This window comes from Diabrotica virgifera, chromosome 2 (genome assembly GCF_917563875.1).
Source record: "Diabrotica virgifera virgifera chromosome 2, PGI_DIABVI_V3a".
Classification (NCBI taxonomy): Eukaryota; Metazoa; Arthropoda; class Insecta; order Coleoptera; family Chrysomelidae; genus Diabrotica; species Diabrotica virgifera.
This window is the reverse complement of record NC_065444.1, coordinates 74,360,045-74,381,245: the sequence shown is the minus strand read 5'-3', so window position 1 is coordinate 74,381,245 and position 21,201 is coordinate 74,360,045. Positions and strand designations below refer to the sequence as shown.

Below are 21,201 nucleotides of genomic sequence, written 5' to 3'. Positions count from 1 at the left end.
AGATATTTTATTATCTATTTTCAAACTCAAGCAGTAGGTACATTTGTATCTATGCATTGTATAAATGTAATACACTCGTAATGTCAACCCACCTGTAGGCTGAGCACTATCAAAAGTAAGGATCACCATAGTACTAACAATGGATGGAGTATTCTTTGGTACTAACGAAGGCCCTGGACCGTCGTCACTAGTGAAGGAAGAAAATTGTCAAACAATTCAGATTACTTCTTCAGGTGTGGTTTGTTGTATTTGCCAAAAAGAGAGCGCTGACGCATATTCGAGCATAATTTGTAATCAGATGGTATAGACATGCGTTGTGCAAAGACAGAAAAGATTAAAATAAATAAAGGGAAAGGCGATTGAAGGTCTTTATGCCCAGGCCAATGCTACGAAACAATTAAGTGAAAAAAAATTCCTACAATTTCGATCAGAGAAACTTTAACCATACCTATTCCTAGCTTTGATAGAGCTAAAGGAGATACTCTAAATATTTTGGGTATCATACAAGATAAAACAGTTGACAGTTTATGTAGAGTTGGTACGAAATACAGAACAATAAACACACTTTTTTCAACAAATAAGAGAATGCAAAAAAAATTTTCTTAATTTCGAAGACGTTCTGTCTCTAAGAGAAATTAGTACAAAAGATCTAAATTTGGGGGACAAGGCTTTATAAAATGCTACTGCAATAAGAATTGCTCTTCAAAATTATGTAAGTGTAAAAGGTCTAACGCAGGGCTTCTCAATCTGTGGTACATGTACCAATGGTGGTACATATCATTATGTGCAGTGATACACAAAACGCAAAAACAGCAAAAATTTATCATATTTATAGTTAATTAGATTAACTACCGCCATAGGTATTTTAGTTAGGTGGTACCAAAAATAATTATAAGAATTTTGTGGTAGGTACATCACTCAAAAAAATTGAAAGCCACTGGTCTAACCTATTGTGTAACTCTTATGCCTGGTTGCACCAACAGATCTTAAGCTCCAGCTTAGCTAAGCTCTACTTATAGATAGGGCCTCCTTAAGTATCACTTACGTTACACCATAATTTTAGATTCTTACCTTATTATCAATCATATCTATTATTATATTATGGTATTCTTATTGTAATATATTATAATTATATTATATTAATTCTTATGATATTCTCGACTTAAGCTTAAGATCTGTTGGTGCAACCGGGCATAAATCCCATAATGCCTCAACATCAATATGTGAGAATAAACTCTATTTTTTTATTTTAATTACGACAGTATAAAAATAATAAATATTACAATTAAAAAATGACGTTTTATTAAACCGAATCTAACAAATTACGACATTTTAATAGTTGATCGGGGTTTGACTAGTCAAACCCCGATTTCATAAAATTAAATTTCGACCTTTGCTTGACCAACTTAGTCTCTCCTAGGTTTGACTATTCAAAGGCCGAAACTGTAATTTATTTCAGGCTTTGACTAAGACCGTCAGTCAGACCTGAGGATTGCCTAGTCAAACCTAGGAGTGCCTGAAATTCGGGCTTTGACTATAACATATACATACCTCTGGGCTCTGGCCATTGAAATAGAAAATAATATTTAGAAAACACAATCCTGTTAAAAAAATTAGTTTCCTCAGTATTAATAATATAATTTGCCCAAAAATTGTAAAAATATGGAAAACCTCCACTTTATACCCGTCGTAACTCTGGAACCGTTGATTTTAGAACAATTATGCATCAAATCTTTTTCGTTTCAAATTCAATGTAGTACATTTTGTATAGAATATTGTTCACGCAAAGCCTCTTACGTTTAGAAATATTGAAGAAAAACGTAAAATCTACTAATTTACCGACTTCTTCCTTCCCCCTCCCCCCAAATCTGACGGTAAAAATGGTATAACTTTTTACTGAACAATATGTGGACCATACAGAACAATTTAGTGTTGGAGAAAAACTTTTATTTTGAATGACGGGGTTGGGCCTTTTTTTGGACCAATTACCTATACTACTTCCGTAACTTTGGAACCGTTCGTTTTAGAAGGATTATGCATATAACCTTTTTTGTTGAAAATTTGATGTAGAACATTTTTATATGTTCACGCTAAACCGCATAGTTTTAGAAATATTGACGAAATACACCCATACCTCGCTTTTTACGGCCTAGATACGTTCCACGAAACATGGCCGCAAAGCGAAATGCCGTATAACGAATCAATTATTCTAATACAATATCATAAAAATTTAATAGGATCGGTTCCAAATTTGTTAAATATGTTAAATGGTTTGTCGTTAAAAATGAATTTTATCTGTTTATTTTTTTTAAATCAAAAATACCTACAAAAAAAGCACATACACTGCGTATATAAAATACTAATATGTACATAGATTCCAAAAACCAAAAATAATCTACAAACTCCAAACTTTCTTGTTGTACCTATCTCCATATAACGGGTAAATGATTTTTATTTAGTCCTGTAATAGGCCTTGGATTTTTGGACAAATTAGAAGTGGTTTTAGCTTAAAATCACCAGTGGCATTTGCACCAAGTAGCAAAGTTAATCGTTCTTCAGACCATTTATAACCAGGCGCAGATTTTTCGGTTTTTGAAATGTACGTGCGATCAGGCATTTGCTTCCAACAAAGTCCTGCTTTGTCTACGTTAAACACTTGTTCAGGTTTATAACCACCTTTTTCTGTAATTCCCTCTAATGTTAAGATATTCCTTAGATGCGGCCTCATCTCATTTTATTTTCAAATTGTGCATAAACAAGTGGAAATAGAAAAGAGTGTGCATCGAGATTGCGTTTGCTCGAGAATGACAACATGGGGCCGTTATAACGAAACATTTTAGGCCGTAAATCGAAACCGTGCCGTAATTGAACAGGACCGTTATAGCGAAATGCCGTATACAGAGCGGCCGCATAGCGAGGTATGGGTGTACTTAAAAAACTACTAATTGGCCGACTTCTCAAGTTGGTGTTGAAGGATAACTTTCACTTTGGATGTCTGGGTTATGCATTTTTTTTGGATCAATTGTATCATACTCTAAGTAGTCGGTAAAAAGAATTGAATGTTCACCTTGATCAACTTATGTAATTTTTCCCTTTGTTTAAACCAGTTTTTAAAGTAGTCAAATCGGAAATAGAAATATCAGTTTAAGTGATATTACTAATAAATTACTAAAAATCCTAGTTGTAGGTAAATCTTGGAAAAGGACTTGTCATAAAACAAAGCATATAAAAAATAAGAAAGAAGAAACGCAGCAGAGCAAGTAGGTATAACAAATAAATGAAAAGAAATTGCAGATGATATTGCATTGATAGCAAGTTCAGAGAAATCTTTATAAAACAACCTAAATTTATGGACGAAAGAACTTGAGTTCAAAGGAATGAAAATAAAAGCAAAGACCAAAACTTTACTTATACAGGGTGTTTCGTTAATAATTGTCAATATGTTAACTGGAGAAACCTTAGCACAAAATACGAAGATTTAACCTAAAACACTTAAATAAAATGTGGTTCCTTACTGAGTTACAGGGTGCTTTATCTAAAAATTTAAAAATTATTTTTGCTCAGCATTTTAAAACTATTTGACGTATCCTTTTTATACGTGGCAGAAAGTATAGGCACTATACAAACTACTAAATTATGTTAAACAAACGTTTCTGGCTATTACCAGAGGCGTACGACGGGGGAAAGTGAATGGTTGATCCTTTCCAAATTCTACGCCACTGGCGAAATTGCTATTTTAGTTCAATTTTTGGATTCTCCGATACTTTCTATGAAAATAATATACTCTTCATTCGAAACGATAAAGTCATTAGTTTTCGAGATCTTTGAAGTTAAAAATAAAACGACACAGTTATTTTGATTAATATATTGTGTCGCTTCATTTCCAATTTCAAATAACTCGAAAACTAATCATTTTATCGTTACGAATGTAAAGTCGATTATTTACATAAAAAGTATTGGAAAATCAAAAAATTACACTAAAATAGAAATTTCGTCAGTGGCGTAGAATTTGGTAAGGGTCAACCAGTAACTATCCCCTGTCGTACGCCTCTGGTAGTAGCTAGAAACGTTAAATTATATTACCTACACTTTCTGCCAAGTATGATAAGGATACGCCAAATAGTTTTAAAGTACTGGGTAGAAATAATTTTTAGATTTTATTCAAATGAATAATATAATAAATTAATCAAAATAACTGTGCCGTTTCATATTTAACTTCAAATATCTCGAAAACTAATGACTTTATCGTTAACAATGAAGAGTATATTATTTACGTAGAAAGTAGTGTAGAATCTAAAAATGGCACTAAAATAGTAATTCCTCCAGTGGCCTAGAATTTGAGAAGGGTCAACCATTCACTATCCCCTGTCGTACGCCTCTGGTAGTAGCTAGAAACGTTTGTTCATCACAATTTAGTAGGGTGTATTGTAGTCGCACTTTCTACCAAGTATGAAAAAGATACGTCGAATAGTTTTAAAATGCTGAGCAAAAATAATTTTAAAATTTTTACTCCATTTCTCCACACAATTCTATCTTGGGTCATATCAATGTTAATCCCCTTTACCAACATGTCCTGCCTTATCGTCTCCCCCCAGGTCTTCTTTGGTCTTCCTCTCCTACTCCTTCCAAAATTCTGCACTTCAGCTATTCTTCGTATTGGGTGATTAACGTCTCGACGTTGAACATGACCAAACCATCTTAACCTATGCTCTCTCATTTTGCATCAATTGGTGCCACACCTAGACTTCCCCTAATATACTCATTTCTAATTTTATCCTTTTTTGTCACTCCACTCATCCATTTAAGCATTCTCATTTCCGGCACATGCATTCGTTGTTCCTCTTTCTTTTTCACTGCCCAACATTCAGTTCCGTGCATCATAGTCGGTCTTATGGCTGTTTTATAGAATTTTCCCTTCAGCTTCATTGGAATTTTTCTGTCACACAACACACCACTCGCTTCTTTCCACTTCATCCATCCAGCCTTAATTCTACTGCATGCATCTCCATCTATTTCTCCATTACTCTGTAATACCGATCCTAGGTACTTAAAACTATTACTTTTCACAATCATTTCACCATCCAAAGATACCATTTTATTTGTAGTAACTCCACCTTTAAATGAACATTCCAAATACAGTCGAATCCGCTTATTAGAATCCCTGTTATAGGAATATCCCGGTTTATGGAATATAAATTCGAGTTCCCGAAACGTTTCCATTTACTCCTTAATAAATTTATCCTTTTATTGGATTAGGTTCTAATTAGATAATACCGCTTATTAGCATATTTTGCAATTTACTAAAAATTTAAATTATGTTTGGTATTATGGTCAGTCGTCAAGGGCCTGTAGTGCTGGATTAGATATTATTAGGGTAATAAATATTTATTACTTTGTTACGAGTACCTACCAATTCGATCTTTAGCCGAAAAATGCATGGGTCATAAAGTAATTTTTATTTGTCTACACAAAGACACTGTTGCCTGCTATAAAATTGTTAGAAGCAGTTTATTTAGAATTCAGCCAGAAAGTATTTACCTACTTGTTTGCAAGATGTGAATTATGGCTTTGTTAAATTCATCCATTTCTTGCCGCCAATAGAAGTTCCATTCAACCAATGGATTAAGGATGACCACACGGATTAACAACGAAAAAGCTATAATTACCGATAATTTCTCAAGAAAAAATAAGTAATTTTGGTATATGCATTTTAATAAGAAAATATTTACATATCTACATATTGCATACATTTTATATTAATTATCTACTGCTACTGTATTCATTCACATACATAATATAATGTAATTTGGTATTTAACACATACATAGATAAGTAGTAGTTACACTACTGTATTATTGACGTAAAAAGACCTAAAAACATTTACATATACTGATTATGTAGGTATATATATGATATACATATTGGCATAGTATGTAAAACTACATATTGGCATAGTATGTAAAACTACACATTGGCATAGTATGTAAATAATATTATTACGTATATTCGGTACACTTATTTCGACTAGCCAATAATGATCGGTTATTAGAATATCCCGGTTATAAGAATATTTTTGCCTGGTACAAAGGCTATTCCAATAAGCGGGTTCGACTCTACTATGTTTTTGTCCTGCTAAGTTTTAAACCTTTTCCCTCCAGAGCTTGTCTCCACTGTTCCAGTTTTTGTTCTAAATCTCTTTCACTATTTCCTATTAACACTACATCATCAGCATACATTAGGCACCATGGATTACATAATATAATAATATACCCAATACATTTTGCTTTAGGCTTCTTGGCTACTGATGATTTATCCAGTCCAGGAAACTATGGTCTTAAAGATCAGAGGCTTGCGCTAAAATGGATCCAAAATAACATTGAATATTTTGGTGGTGATCCCAATAAGGTAACCATTATGGGAACTAGTGCTGGAGCAGCTTCGGTTACCTACCATTTCATGAATCCAAGGTCAAAGGGTAAGCTATTTATGTCCTATTATATATATACAGGGTGTCCCGAAAAGATTGGTCATAAACTATACCACAGATTCTGGGGTCAAAAATAGGTTAATTGAACCTCACTTACCTATATACAATACTGCACACAAAAAAAGTTACAGCCCTTTGAAGTTACAAAATGAAAATCGATTTTTTTTCATATATCGAAAACTCTTAGAGATTTTTTATTGAAAATGAAAATGTGGCATTCTTGTGGCAGCAGCATCTTTAAAAAAGATTAAAATGAAATTTGTGCACCCCATAAAAATTTTATGGGGGTTTTGTTCCCTTAAACTCCCCCAAACTTTTGTGTACGTTCCAATTAAATTATTATTGCGGCACCATTAGTTAAACAAAATGTTTTTAAAACTTTTTTGCCTCTTAGTACTATTTCGATAAGCCAGTGTTTATCGGGATATTTTGAATATTTTTCGAATCCACCACATATTTTATATATTATTATGGTTAAGTACGATTAGAGACACCTGTTAATAATCTGAAAATTTACTTATAATTTACATTTTTAGGTGTATGTTGAAAAAGAAGCCACATCTCGATAAAAGGCGACTTATCAAAAAAAGACTAAAAGGCAAAAAGTTTTAAAAACGGTGTGTTTAACTAATGGTACCACAATAATAATTTAATTGGAACGTACACATACATTTGGGGGGTTTAAAGGAACAGAACCCCCATAAAATTTTTATGTAAATATAATAAAAAAGAAGCCGCATCTCGATAAAAACTGGCTTATCGAAAAAGTACTAAGAGGCAAAAAAGTTTTAAAAACGTTGTGTTTAACTAATGGTACCACAATAATGAATTAATTGGAACGTGCACAAAAGTTTGGGGGGGTTTAAAGGAACAAAACCCCCATAAAATTTTTATGGGGTGGACAAAGTTCACTATAATTTTGTTTTAAGATGTTCCTATCATAAGAATGATACATGTCCATTTTCAATAAAAAATCTCTAGTAGTTTTCGATATATTGAAAAAAATCGATTTTCATTTTGTAACTTCAAAGCGCTGTAACTTTTTTTATGATCACATCTGTACTAAGGTAAGTTAAATTCAATCAAACTATTTTTGACCCTAAAATGTGTGGTATAATTTATGACCAATCTTTTCAGGACACCCTGTATATAAGTTATAAAATCTCGATAATTTTCTTAATTTTTTATATATTTCCAGGTCTCTTCTGGGCAGGTATAGCTGGAAGTGGATCGCTGTTAACACCATGGGCGTATCAAAAAGACTCCAAGGCTATTGCATACAAATTAGCAAAAGCTATTAATCCATCATTCAACCCATATGCGTCAACTGCTGAATTGGTAGCGTACTTAAGATCTGTTCCTGCTGATGTCTTGAACAACGCCTCTGCGACGGCTGTTTCGGTAAATACATACAGTGGAACCCCGATAAGTCGGCCCCCGATAACCCGGAACTCCGGCTAACCCGGACCGATTTTTATCAGAAAAACATTTCAACAATAAAAATGTATTGCTGTTACAAAATCTCGTGAACCTAATTCATTCATTTGGTGACGTCAATATACGAACGAAACGATTGATGAATCCGACATTACTGAAAATATCAGGGTGCAGATGGGATCCTGTCGCGCAATTCGCAGCAAATAAAATAGTCGTTTGTTTTTGGCTTCATTTTATTTCGGTTATACATACGCATTTTCAAGGTTCACGAGGTTTTGTACCAACTCTATGTAATATAATATTTGAGAGATAATGGAACCGGATTGAACTACATATAACATAGTAAAAATGACTCATGGTACACCACATTCATTGTCGAAAACAACATGCACCTGTATTATCCTTTATTTTTTGAAACTGTCTGTGTTAGCATTGTTTAGAAAAGACTATTAAAATTCTTTTTTTAACAATGGCCTTAGTCATCACTTTTATTAAATAACATAACATCAGAGACGGTATTGTGTGTAGTAAAGTCGTATTATTGTTCGCTTCCGTTTTGTAATCGTTCGTAAATTTATTCAGATTTTGTGTTTGCGTGTCTTTTGTCTATAAGGGCAACAAAACGTAAAAATGTTGTAGTGACAATGGAAAAGAAACTAGAAGCATTAAGTAGAATTGATAAAGGTGAATCTTGCAGCATTATATTGTGGTGTCGGTACATCTACAGTATCGGATTGGAAGAAAAATAGAACTAAAATCGAAGAATTTTTTTTTCAAAATGATAACAAAAGACAGTTTAATCGGTGCAAAGCTAATAAAGCTAAGAATGAGACTTTTGACGACGCTTTGTATGTGTGGTTTTGTGTGGAATGCGAACGTGGTTTACCAGTGTCTGTGTGACAATTATAACGGAGTTTATCTGTAAGCATACCATATTTTATTAATTTTTACCATTTTCTCCGGCTAATCCGGATTTCGATAACCCGGATCGGCTGCGGTCCCAATTAATCCGAGTTAACGGGGTTCCACTGTACATATTCTTTTTCTCATGATCATCTTTCAGTGCGTCACAGTTTTTCGATTTCTTTCTAACGCATTAAATTGTATGTGACAGAAAAAAAGGTACGTCCGTTATTACAGACATTTACAACATTTATTCTAGTTATTCTAGTTGTCGATAGATGGCGCCATAATAAAACAAATAATTTTTTTTAATTAGATAATAATATTACAAATATAATCTGTATATTTTATAAGACTATACAAATCAAAGAAAATATCATTTTATAAATGCAAGAAACACATTTGATTTGTTTTTATTCCAAATTGAAAATAAAATGTGACAACTGTCAGATTTAACTAAAATGTCATAATATAATATAATAATAATAATAGAGTTTATTTGTAGCAACCTAGTACATAATAAATAAACCCAGTTTCTCACTGAAGTTGTTAGTCACATGGACTACAACTTGTGCGTGAGGGTTAAATTTAGATTATAAAACAACATGAATTTATCTTAAAGTTTACAAAAAGGAATCGATTATAGTCTTGTTCATTCTTGTTCGCTCATCTGTCTTTAAATTTGGGCTCCTCTTCTCACTAATTCAGTTAACGTTAAATTTTGTTGATCGGGCCTACAAAAATCTCTAATAAATTTCAACAAAGGATTGCGAAAACTTCCGATGGGATTCTTCTGGCGGGACTTCGTTTTCTGTGAGAATTTTCATGATATTTTGAAGGCGTTTTATCCACTTTTACCATAATTTTTACAATTTAAATATTTAGAAGTGACATTTTGAAATAAATCATTTTGACATTTTTTTTGAATTTAGAATATTATTTTTATTAAGTCATGTTAGAATAAATGTCATAAATGTGTGTTATCACGGACTTACCCTTTTTCCTATCATTTGTTACGCACTTAAAAATGCTCATGAAAAGGACAATACATATATATATATATATATATATATATATATATATATATATATATATATATATATCTATTTATCGATTTGGAATACTTTCATTATTAAATTTCCGTGCGATTGCGATATTGAGATCACAAGTGCGGCCAGATAATAATTGAAAAATAACGTATTTTCAAGCAGGATAAAGAATTTTATTTATGTAAAAAAAAGACTTATTCCTGGTTGAACCAACAGATATTATGCTTAAGACGTACCTTAATCTAAATATAAATGTAAATCCTTATGCTAGGGCCACACTAGCGTCTACTGCAGTTAATTATCGCATTATTTGAGATATCTCTAATGCTGGAGTTTATTTGATTTTTTATTAGCTTCAATTTTGGTAATAATAACTTTATTGTAAAACATAGTTTTTGATTTATTTATGAAAAACAGCTTTAAAACATGCATTTTTTCACGAAAAATAAAATCTTTGATTTTCAATGATTCAAAAAGTATTGATTTATTTTAATAGCTTGATAATATCAAATTTTGCTTAGAATTTGTCCCTCTATCGATGTTAGGGGGTAGTAAAATAATTTTCAACCTCGAGAAGGGATGGCATGCACGACCAGTGTAAAAGCGCAAGTTGGCACCATGTGACTTTGGTTTCTAGAGGTATCCTCTAACTACTCACCAATTTTCGTGTAAATCAATGACGTTCAATGAAATCGGAGGTAATAGCTCATATCCACCTTCAGTGACTGCACTATACAGTGATGAGCATGCTAATAACCGGCAAAATAGCTCAAAAGATGGAAAAAATAATACATTGCGAATACAAAAAGAGATGAAACTAGTGGAGGTGGAAGTTATCGTTATAAACGTATTAATTAACATTACATTACATAGTTTCCCACCTTTAGACGTCTGTGACAGGAGTATTTTAAGTATAAAATTCTACTGTCACAGTGACAGTTGTCATACTCTGATGCGTCTAAAGGTGGAAAACTATTTAATAATTTAATGTAATGTTATTTTAGACGTTTATAACGATAATTTCCACCTCCATCAGTTTCATCTCTTTTTGTTTCGCAATGTATTGTGTTTTCCATCTTTTGAGCTATTTTGCCGGATATTAGCGCGCTCATCACTGTACTATAAAGTTCTTTTACACAAAATCTATATCGGAATTCTTATTTCATATTGAAAATCTTTGAGCTTCTATGCAGAGTGTAGATGCGGATTTGCTATTACGCTTTGTTGGCGCATCTCAGTGACAACTTAATATTTGCCAAGTTGTAGATTTCCAGCCCAATGCAAAGACTCTAATACATTTTTTTATTTTATTAGGAGACAGTTGGCAACGAACAAATCGTCCAAGGATATTTCTACGCCCCTGTGATTGAACCGAAACACAGAAATGCTTTCATTACAGAAAATATGTATACAGCTGTTGAACAAGGAAAAATGAATCAAGTTCCATTGCTGATGGGTATTGAAAGTGAAGAAGGACTAGCTAGAGCTCTGGGTAAAGCGATTAGAATATGCATGATTAATAAGAAAATAATTTTACAAGATGAAGTTTGCAATCCTAATAGCATTATTAATAATAAGTATTTAAAAATATTAAAAATATTACTAAAAGATTTTTAAATTGAAAATTTATTGGTCCATTTCCTTGGTAACACCTCCAAGGCTTCTAAAATTTGCAAGCCATATGGATGCTGAAGCGAAGAAGACAAGAGGGAATTCAAAAACTTACAATTCACGACCCCGTCTGTTCAGCTGGTAAATTCCAACAGAAAATGGACCTTGTTACTTAAAAGAGTAAAGACCAATATAAAAATAAAATGAAAATTTCATTTTTAATTCAGTTGCAATGCGAAGGCAAAACAATCTTATTTTTCAATTAGAATACGGAGCGCAGTCCAGCCCTCTGAAATATATTGGTCTTTACTCCTTTGAGTAACTAGGTCCATTTTCTGTTGGAATTTACCAGCTGAACAGACGGGGTCGTGAATTGTAAGTTTTTGAATTCCCTCTTGTCTTCTTCGCTTCAGCATCCATATGGCTTGCAAATTTTAGAAGCCTTGGAGGTGTTACCAAGGAAATGGACCAATAAGTTTTCAATTTAAAAATCTTTTAGTAATACAGTCAAACCCGCTTATTAGAATACCTCTTAAAGGAATATCCCGGTTTAAAGAATAGAAATTTGAGGTCCCGAAACGTTTCTACTAGCTACCAATGATCGGTTATTAGAATATCCCGGTTATAGGAATACTTTTGATTGGAACGAAGGCTATTCCAATAAGCGGGTTCGACTGTATTTTTAATATTTTTAAATATTATTAATAATGCTATTAGGATTGAAAACTTCATCTCTTAATTGCCAGATGACGCTAGTCACCTAATATTTTCACTTCAGTTGCAATGGGTGGGAAAAGCTCTCGGTACTGATCGGTTAGAATATGGAGAACAAGCCTACGCTCTCTCCGATGAGACTCCAATTAGAGTCGAAAATCGCGATTCAGAGGGCTGGACTGCGCTCCGTATTCTAATTGAAAAATAAGATTATTTTGCCTTCGCATTGCAACTGAATTAAAAATGAAATTTTTATTTTATTTTTAATAATTTTACATTTTAATAATACAGTCCCAGATCCGAAAAACTAAAGACGTCTACCGTGCAGCCAACTTTCTGGTTACAACCTCAATCCGTGCTTTCTACAATTTACAAAGCAAACGGACAATGAATAAGGCAGACGAAAGAAACTCTACAATATGCAGTCACCTCCCGTCAATTCATCTAGCCAAAAATTCTATCAAAAGTTGATTCCGTGTACTCACAATATGAGTAAACTAAGATAAAATGAAAGACAGTTTATATTTCATTCCATTTCAGAAACGACCATCATCCCTTTACGTACGTTTCACCCTTTTCACTAGCAGACCTTGAGAGAGGCTGATGCAGTGGCGGCTTTTGGGGGTAGGCAGGATAGGCCAGGCCTACCCAATAATTTTAAGAGCTTTAAAATTGAAAAAGATATAAATATTTAAAAATTATGTTAAAGCGTGTAAATAACTTTTAAATGTACTAAATCACTAAATACATCAGCGTCCGTTAAGACAACTTTGTTATATATTATATATTATCACAGAAAGCATCGAATTTGTATTCAGGCATTTTAAATATCATAATAGGCCCGCTCGGAGCTTGCCGACTCCGCTCACTAGTATATTCTTTCACGGTTTTTTGCTCTAAATTTTAAAGAACCGCTTGGATTGACATGCTATTTGGCATACGTATAGCTTACATGTCAAAGAAAAAAAGTGATATTGTGCCGATGAGTGCTTTTGCCCTGCGGGTGACTTTCACCCCCTTTTGGGGGTGAAAAAAATATATGTCCAAAATAAGTAAGGATATGGGTAAACTGACTAATTTTAACTAACTTTTGCTCTATAGAGCTTTATGGGTAAACTGACTAATTTTAACTAACTTTTGTTCTATAGAGCTTTTTCGCTAAGTCAACACTTTTCGAGTTATTTGCGAGTGAATATCTATGTTCATTTTTCAACAAAATAACCACATTTTTAGACGGTTTTTCGGAAATAACTCAAAAAGTAAGTATTTTGTCGAAAAAAACGTTCTTAGCAAAAATATAGCCTATAAAAAAGTAAAAAAATGGTGTACGTGTTGGTCTCTGGATCTCGTAAAACCAGAGTTATAGCCAATGAAAAATAGATTCATATTCACCAAATTTCAAATAGAATATTTCAACGTAAAATATCCAAAAAATTAAGCACTTTTTGGGGAAAACCCATTTTAACTTTTTTAAAGTGTTTAAAAAAATATTTATTTCTATTTTATTCTATCTTATTATTCTAGCATTAAATTTAGCAAGCATTTAAGCAAGCTACGCTCAAAATAAAGTTGGTCCCTTTTGTTGTGGCAAAAAAAATCGGGAAGACCACCCCTAATTAGCAATTTAAATTAAATTAGTCGTTACCGCTCCACAAATTATTTTACTTATGTTGTGTTTATGTGATCTGTAAATTTCATCAATTCAAAGTGCTTATTTTTGAAAAAATTTGGTTTCAAAGTAAAATTTTTAAAAATTTTAATTTTGAAAAATATGCTTTTTCTCAAAATAACTTAAAAATTGTTAGAGATACCAAAAAACTCTAAAAACAAAAAAAATCAGGGTTGGTTTTCTGAATATCACGTATTTTTTTGTTTTTCTGTTAGACAAAAATTGATTAAGATTTGGTGTTTCTAAATTTGCATACATTCGTGATCAGTGACTCGTTCAACCCCTTTTAACTACAGTCCTTTCAATAATAAGGACTTTGAACAGATGAAACTTACAGATCATATAAACAATACATACACGAGTCAAGAAACTTGTGAAGCCGTAACGATTAAGTTCATTTAAGATACTAATTAGGGGGTGATTTTCTCGATTTTTTTACCAAAACAAAATGAGACTAACTTTATTTTGAGTGTAACTTGTTTACTTTTGATGCTAGAATTTTTTTTATAAAACAAAAATGAAGCTTTTTTTAAGCACTTTAAATAAGTTGTAATGAGTTTTCCCCGAAATGTGCTTCATTTTTGGTTATTTCACATTAAAGTAGTCCATTTGGAATTTGACGAATATGAACCTATTTTTCATTAGCTATAACTCTGCTTCTACTAGGTATAGAGACGTGCTTATACACCATCTTTTTCAATTTTTTACAGGCTATATTTTTGCTAAGAATGTTTTTTCGACAAAATACTTACTATTTGAGTTATTTGCGAGAAACCGTCTAAAAGCGTGGTCATTTTGTTGAAAAAAATGAACATATTCACTGCCAAATAACTCGAAAAGTATTGACTTTGTGAAAAAATTCTATAAAACAAAAGTTACTTAAAATTAGCCAGTTTATCCATTTCCTGACTTTCTTTGGACGAATATTTTTTCACCCCCAAGAGGGGGTGAAAACCACCCCCAGGGCAAAAGCACATATCGGCACAATATCACTTTTTTTCTTTGACTTGTTAGCTATGTCTATGCCAAATTTCATGTCAATCCAAGCGGTTCTTTAAAATTTAGAGGCTTTGCAATATTTTACCGTTAAAGAACGGACTACACATAATATCTCCGTATTTTTTTTCATACAAAAAGCGTTTGAAGTTAAGCAGCTTGCCGGAGAATGATTTTTATATTGCCGTGTTATACTTGGTGTATAGGCCCGATTGAAACGAGCCTTCGCCAAACCTGTTGCCACTTGTAACATAATTATCGAAATGTAACTGACAAATTTGCACAAAGCAAAGAGAGAAGAATAAACCTGCTCTATAAATAATAAAATATGTAAACTACTTGTATATTTTAGTTCATAATTTTATTTAGTTTTAAAAATATAATTAAATGTAAATCTGTTACAGTTATTTGTAACAGATATTTGTAATTTGCTGTCGTGGCCTACCCAAAATTTTACCCCACCAGCCGCCACTCTGATGGTCTGCTCTGAATCAAACAGAAATCAAACTGTCTCCCTGAGCAAAATTATACAAATAATTCTCTTTCAGTCAGACGCTGTAGCGACATCTGCTAATACAATTAGACGTTCCAGATCCGAAAATCTAAAGGCTTCTACGGTGGAACCAACTTGCTGGTTACAACCTCAATCCATGCTTTCTACAATTTACAAGGCAAACAGGCGATGGATAAGGCAGTCCAGATATGGATGCATATCAGTTAAGGGTTATCCCGGTGCTGACGTACCATCAGATCATGTTCCTCTTGTTGGTAAATTTAGGTTTAGATTCAAGAAAATTGCAAAAAAGAATAGCAACAAAAAGTGCGATATGAGAATACTAAAAGATAAGAAAACAAAAGAGAAGCTAAGAAACAGTTGCACAGATTGCTTCAGAGAAGGTAAGTAATATGGAGCAAACATACAATGCCGAAGAATCACCATCATCATCATCAATGGTGTTACAACCCTATGAAAGGGCCTCGATCTTCCCAAGTCTATTACGCCAGTCAGTCCTATCCATTGCCAATCGTTGCCAGTTTGCTGCGCCTATTTTTCTCCCATCCTCATCTACACCATCCTTCCATCTGAGTTTTGGCCTACCCCTATTTCTACTTCCCACATGTTGTTACATAAGGATTCTTTTACGTGGGATGTTCTGCTGTGATCTTGCTAGATGTCCTACCCATCTTAGTCTTCATAATTCTTATAAGAGATACTACATCTTTACCACCAAATTTTTGTTTATATCTGTGGTATACCTCGTACTTGTACCTCCTCCTCCAAACACCATTTTCACAGATACCACCGAATATTCCTCTCAGGATCCTCCGTTCAAATATAAGCAGAAGGTTTTCATCTGCCTTAGAGATGGTCCATGCCTCTGATCCATATGTCAACACTGGTTGTATAAGGGTTTTGTATATGGTTATTTTTGTTTTTTGGGCTTAAGTTTCTGCTTCTCATATGTCTACTCAGTCCAAAATAGCATTGTTTGCTAGGATTATTCTTCGCTTGATTTCTTCCGTCATGACGTTCTCCTTGGTGATCAGGGAGCCTAAGTATGTGAATTTGTCCACCACTTCAAAGGAAGAGTTATCAACCGTGAATTGGTGACCGATGTTTCTGGCTCAATTGTTGGGTGTTGGTGCCATCATCTTAGTTTTCTCCTCGTTTACTTGCAGGCCCATATTTTTTAAGGCATTTGAGAAGGTGGTATACATTTCTTCTAGCTGGCGCGTTGTGCGGGAAACTAGGTCCACGTCATCTGCATATGCCAAAATTTGGGATGATTTATTAAAAATATTGCCTCTGTTGTCTATTCGGGCATCTCTGACCGTCTTTTCCAGAGCTATGTTGAAGAGGAGACACGCCAGCGCATCTCCCTGTCGCAGCTCAACATGCGTTTCAATCGCCTGTGATTGTTCGCCCTGTATTTCGACTTTGCAAACAACTTTACACATTGTAGCCTTAACCAATCTTATTAGTTTATCAGGGATGTGGACTTCATCCATGGCTTCATACAATTTATTTCTTAGAACACTATCATAGGCCGATTTAAAATCTACGAAAAGATGGTATGTGTCTATATTGAATTCATTAGTTTTTTCCAGTATTTGCCTTAGCACAAAGATCTGGTCTGTTGTTGATCGACCAGGCCTAAAATCACTTTGATATTCTCCAAGAAACTCCTGTGAATGTGCACTTAGGCGACTATATAAGCTACTCGAAAATATTTTGTAGGCCGTATTAAGGAGGGTTATTCCCCTATAGTTTTTACATTCCTATTGATCACCCTTTTTGTGTAGTGGGCAAACGATTCCAATACACCACTCTTCTTGGATTTGTTCCTCATTCCAGGCTCTCAGTATTATTTTATATATTTGATTAGCCAGAGTAGCACCTCCATATTTAATAAGCTCCGCAGGTATACCGTCAATTCCTGGAGATTTATTATTTTTTTGGTGTTTTATTGCATCCCATACTCCTTGAATTGATGGAGGCTCTAATGCTGTATTGTTGCTGGTTCCTGGGGATGGTTGATTTGGATCTTTTACTTTGATAGTAAGTAGTTCTTTACAGTGTTCCACCCACCTTCTCAATATTTCTTCTTTTGTATTGATTATATGCCCCTCCTTATCCTTACATAATCTTAGCCTTGGATTGAATTCCTTTCTTGCAATATTCAGAGTTTATAGAATTTTCTTGTTTGATTTTCCTCTTTTAATGTCTTAAGTTGCTGAAGAATCACTCCAAAATATATGTGAAACCTTTAATAATATCAGAGAACAACATCTAATAGAAAAGAAAGAGATGGACTTATGGAAAATAGAAGAAAATCAAAGAACAACAAAATAATGTACAACACAATGAGAAGTCCCAGATCTGAAAATCTAAAGACTTCTACCATGGAGAGCCCAAGAGGTTGAAACGTACGTAAGGGGATGTTGGTCGCCTCTGAAACGTAATGAAATATACACTGTCTTTCATTTTCTATTAGTTTACTCATATTGTGAGTCCATGGAATCAACTTTCGATGGAATTTTTGACGGGAGGTGACTGCATATTCACGAAATTCGTTTAAGTAAGAGACTTTTTCAAATCAGCTTTTCCCATCTGCCTAAAGAGAAAAGTCTTTGATCAATGTGTGCTACCGGTTCTAACCTATGGTGCGGAAACACTAACGGCTGTTTCACATTATAAGAATTTTGAACGTGCGAGGGTTTTCTCGTGCGGTAGTTTTGTCGCACTTGTCCTTTTCACACAATAAGAATTGAGTCGCACGAGATATTTTGCTGTGTTGTTTGGTATATTAGTTTTATTTACACTTTGTGGCTGAGGTAGGTACATGATACAATGTCTGATATGTATCATTACGAATGGGTATTTTTTGTCCATATTTTTGTCCTAATGCACTGTAATGCGTATTTAATTTATTTGCAATTTTTATTTTGTCAGTTAATATTTCTTAAAAAAAATGATTTTATTAACGTTTCGACATCCGATTTGGGCGTCGAAACGTTAATAAAATCATTCTTTTAGTTAAATTGTGGCTTATTTCTCATTTAGAATAGTTTATTACAAAAATGCCACAAGAAAATAACTTCAGAACAACATTACAATCTATGTTTTTCATGTACAAAATTTAAAAGACCCTCCGTCATCCACTCATTTTTAAATGTTGTTCCACTCGTTTTAAATGTTGTTTTTAGATAATTTCACACAAGACGTGACGGCTGCCCTACTCCAGTCTTCACCGAGTCGTTTACCCTATAAAACTAAATATAATTTCGTAGAATAAAAGGTATAGTTATATTATATGGAGCGAAATCAAATTATAGCGTTGTGGTTACTTTATCGTCGAATAAAGAGAAATTAGAGGAACCAAATTTATTGGGTCCATCCTATGAACGCAAAAAGATACGATTTATATATTTTTATATTCACACCTATTGATGGAACACCCTCAATGCTCAACGTTAATTGCAAATATGAAAAATAATGTTTATTATTTATGATCATATACTTAACAGTTTTAATTACTGTTGTTATCAGTAACATAAAATTAATTTTGCTGTACTTACCAAATGTGATTTTTTCTTTCACCTAATTCGTCAAATTCACTGTTAAGTGCACGGCATACACCATTCCAAGCATTTCTGGTCAAGTTTCTATCTTTATTTTCTATTGTTTTATTCCAAAGAACAGGTCTCGCTTCAATCTGAGACATCATAATATAAAATATATGCACTTACTTCAAACAGCCACAAAGTGTAAATGAAAAGAATGTACCAAACAACCAAGGAAACTACCTTCGTGCGTCTGAACGACAGTATCATATGAAAGGATTCATTAAGTCCCCTATGCCACTGGGTGCGTAAAGACGGCACGGCTGTCGTCTGTTGTTGTTGAAAGGGACGACATAAACACGGCGACTTCACCGAACGTTCCAACCACCGTGTAGTGAGAAAGGCTCCATATGATTACATAAGCCATCATTGGAATGTCGTCGTGCGTTCTAAGCGTGCGTTCACTACGGAGACCATATGATGGTATCATATCCTAGAACATGGTATCGTACTCTTCATATTCGTGAATTCTCGCATTTAAAATAATGTATTTATTTTACATAGCGATCGATAATATAGTTTCGATCGGTTACATTTTAGTAGAAGTTATTCCTGGCATCGTCCTTTACAACACCTGATAGGTTTCGAAAATTCCTGAATTATAACACGTTTTTTCACCCACAGCCTGGGGTAGACGGCGTACTGATCTTCTACACTCTACCTCTGATCTTACCAGATGACCTGCCCATCATAAATCTTATATGTCGGACGATGTTTTCAGTACCATACAAAGCCACCAATTCAGCATTGCGCCGCCTTCTCCACTCTCCAGTCAATTCATCTCTTTGATGGCCAAATATCATTCTGAAAACCTTCCTTAAAAATCTTAATCTGAATCTACAATTTCGATAACGTCACACATGGGAACCCTGAAAGGATATTTGACGTGCAGACCAACTTCAGATAATATATTCTTCAAAAGTTTGAAGAATAGATATAATATATAATATATATTTTCTAAAAGAAGCAGATAGTAAAAAGAGAAAAATCAAAGAAGCGGCTCTAATTATGCTAAATGAAACCAATTGTGTCGCAAATTCCTCGGTAGAATGCAGTAGGATGTGGTTACCCATATTAAAGGAGGAAGTCAATAGAAAGAAAATACCACAATTAGTAAATCAGTAACATATCGAGTTAGTACATATTTAGTATTTTAGTATTATTTAAAATTTAAAATATCAAGTCAGAATTTGGTATTAGTTTTGAGAGTAAACTAAATGTAAACCCAAATACTTACGATGTCGGGATAGTATCACGAGGTTTTTCCTGGTTTTCCCTCGTGATTTACTATGGAATCTCTAACGCGAGAATTTCAGTGCCACCGTTGCATTTGGTTGTCATTTTAAAGACAGATCACATGCTATGATTTTTTGTGGCGGATATTCTTGAGTTGGGATTGATTTCATGTAATCGAATGAACTATCTTTTAGTAAAGTCGTCCCAGGAACGCAACTTTTCAATATTGGCAATATCATTTTAAAGTCGTCTACTTTAAAATGTATAATACGTGTCTGAATTGCCGATATAAATGAGTCAGATTAAATAAATTATTAGAAGAATTTTTTACTAAGCAACAACATTTTTGTTTATTTAGTATTATTTTGTATTTTGACAACGACACCCGACTTGGGCGTCGAAACGTTAATAAAATCATTTTTAGGTAAAATTGTGGCTTATTTCCCATTTGAATATACTTGATTATAAAAATGCCACAAGAAAATAGCTTCAGAACAACATTCAAAAGTTTGATTACATACAGTAATGTTGTGGGTATTTTTAAGGCTCCTCAGAGTTCACATGCTATGTTATACATATTTAATTTGAATAGCGAATCCTACCACACACCAATCCATAATAGCAGCCTAGAAACAGGAAAAACAGGAATTTTTCAGGAAAGCCTAAAAACAGTAACATTAGAAGAACATGTAACTCCAACATGGGTGTATAAAATAAAATATGGAAAACCATGTAACTCCAGCGATAGTTTAAAGCAACAAAAATCCCTTTATTTTTAAATCGTACTAAAAACATTTATTACATACCCAAATCAACTTACTTTATCTTACTTCCTTACAGACGTAAAATTAGAACTTAAAAACCTCTATTTCACTCCAAAAAAACAAATCAAATCAACGGCAATAACCACTTAACTGACAAGAGAAAATGCGCGGGAGTTGCGTGTTTTACTAATTTAATTTTTTGACAAGGGG

The 21,201-nt window shown here is 33.5% G+C and overlaps 1 protein-coding gene across 2 annotated transcripts in view; it reads left to right on the top strand.

Moving 5' to 3' along the window:
* Positions 1–21,201, top strand: part of LOC114329493 (venom carboxylesterase-6) — a 337,686-nt gene that overhangs the window by 276,576 nt on the left and 39,909 nt on the right. For both annotated transcript variants that reach the window (XM_050643792.1, XM_028278620.2), the window contains exons 5-7: positions 6,290–6,475; positions 7,686–7,888; positions 11,191–11,368. In XM_050643792.1, the coding sequence (XP_050499749.1) occupies positions 6,290–6,475; positions 7,686–7,888; positions 11,191–11,368 (567 nt within the window). The remainder of the gene's footprint in view (positions 1–6,289; positions 6,476–7,685; positions 7,889–11,190; positions 11,369–21,201) is intronic.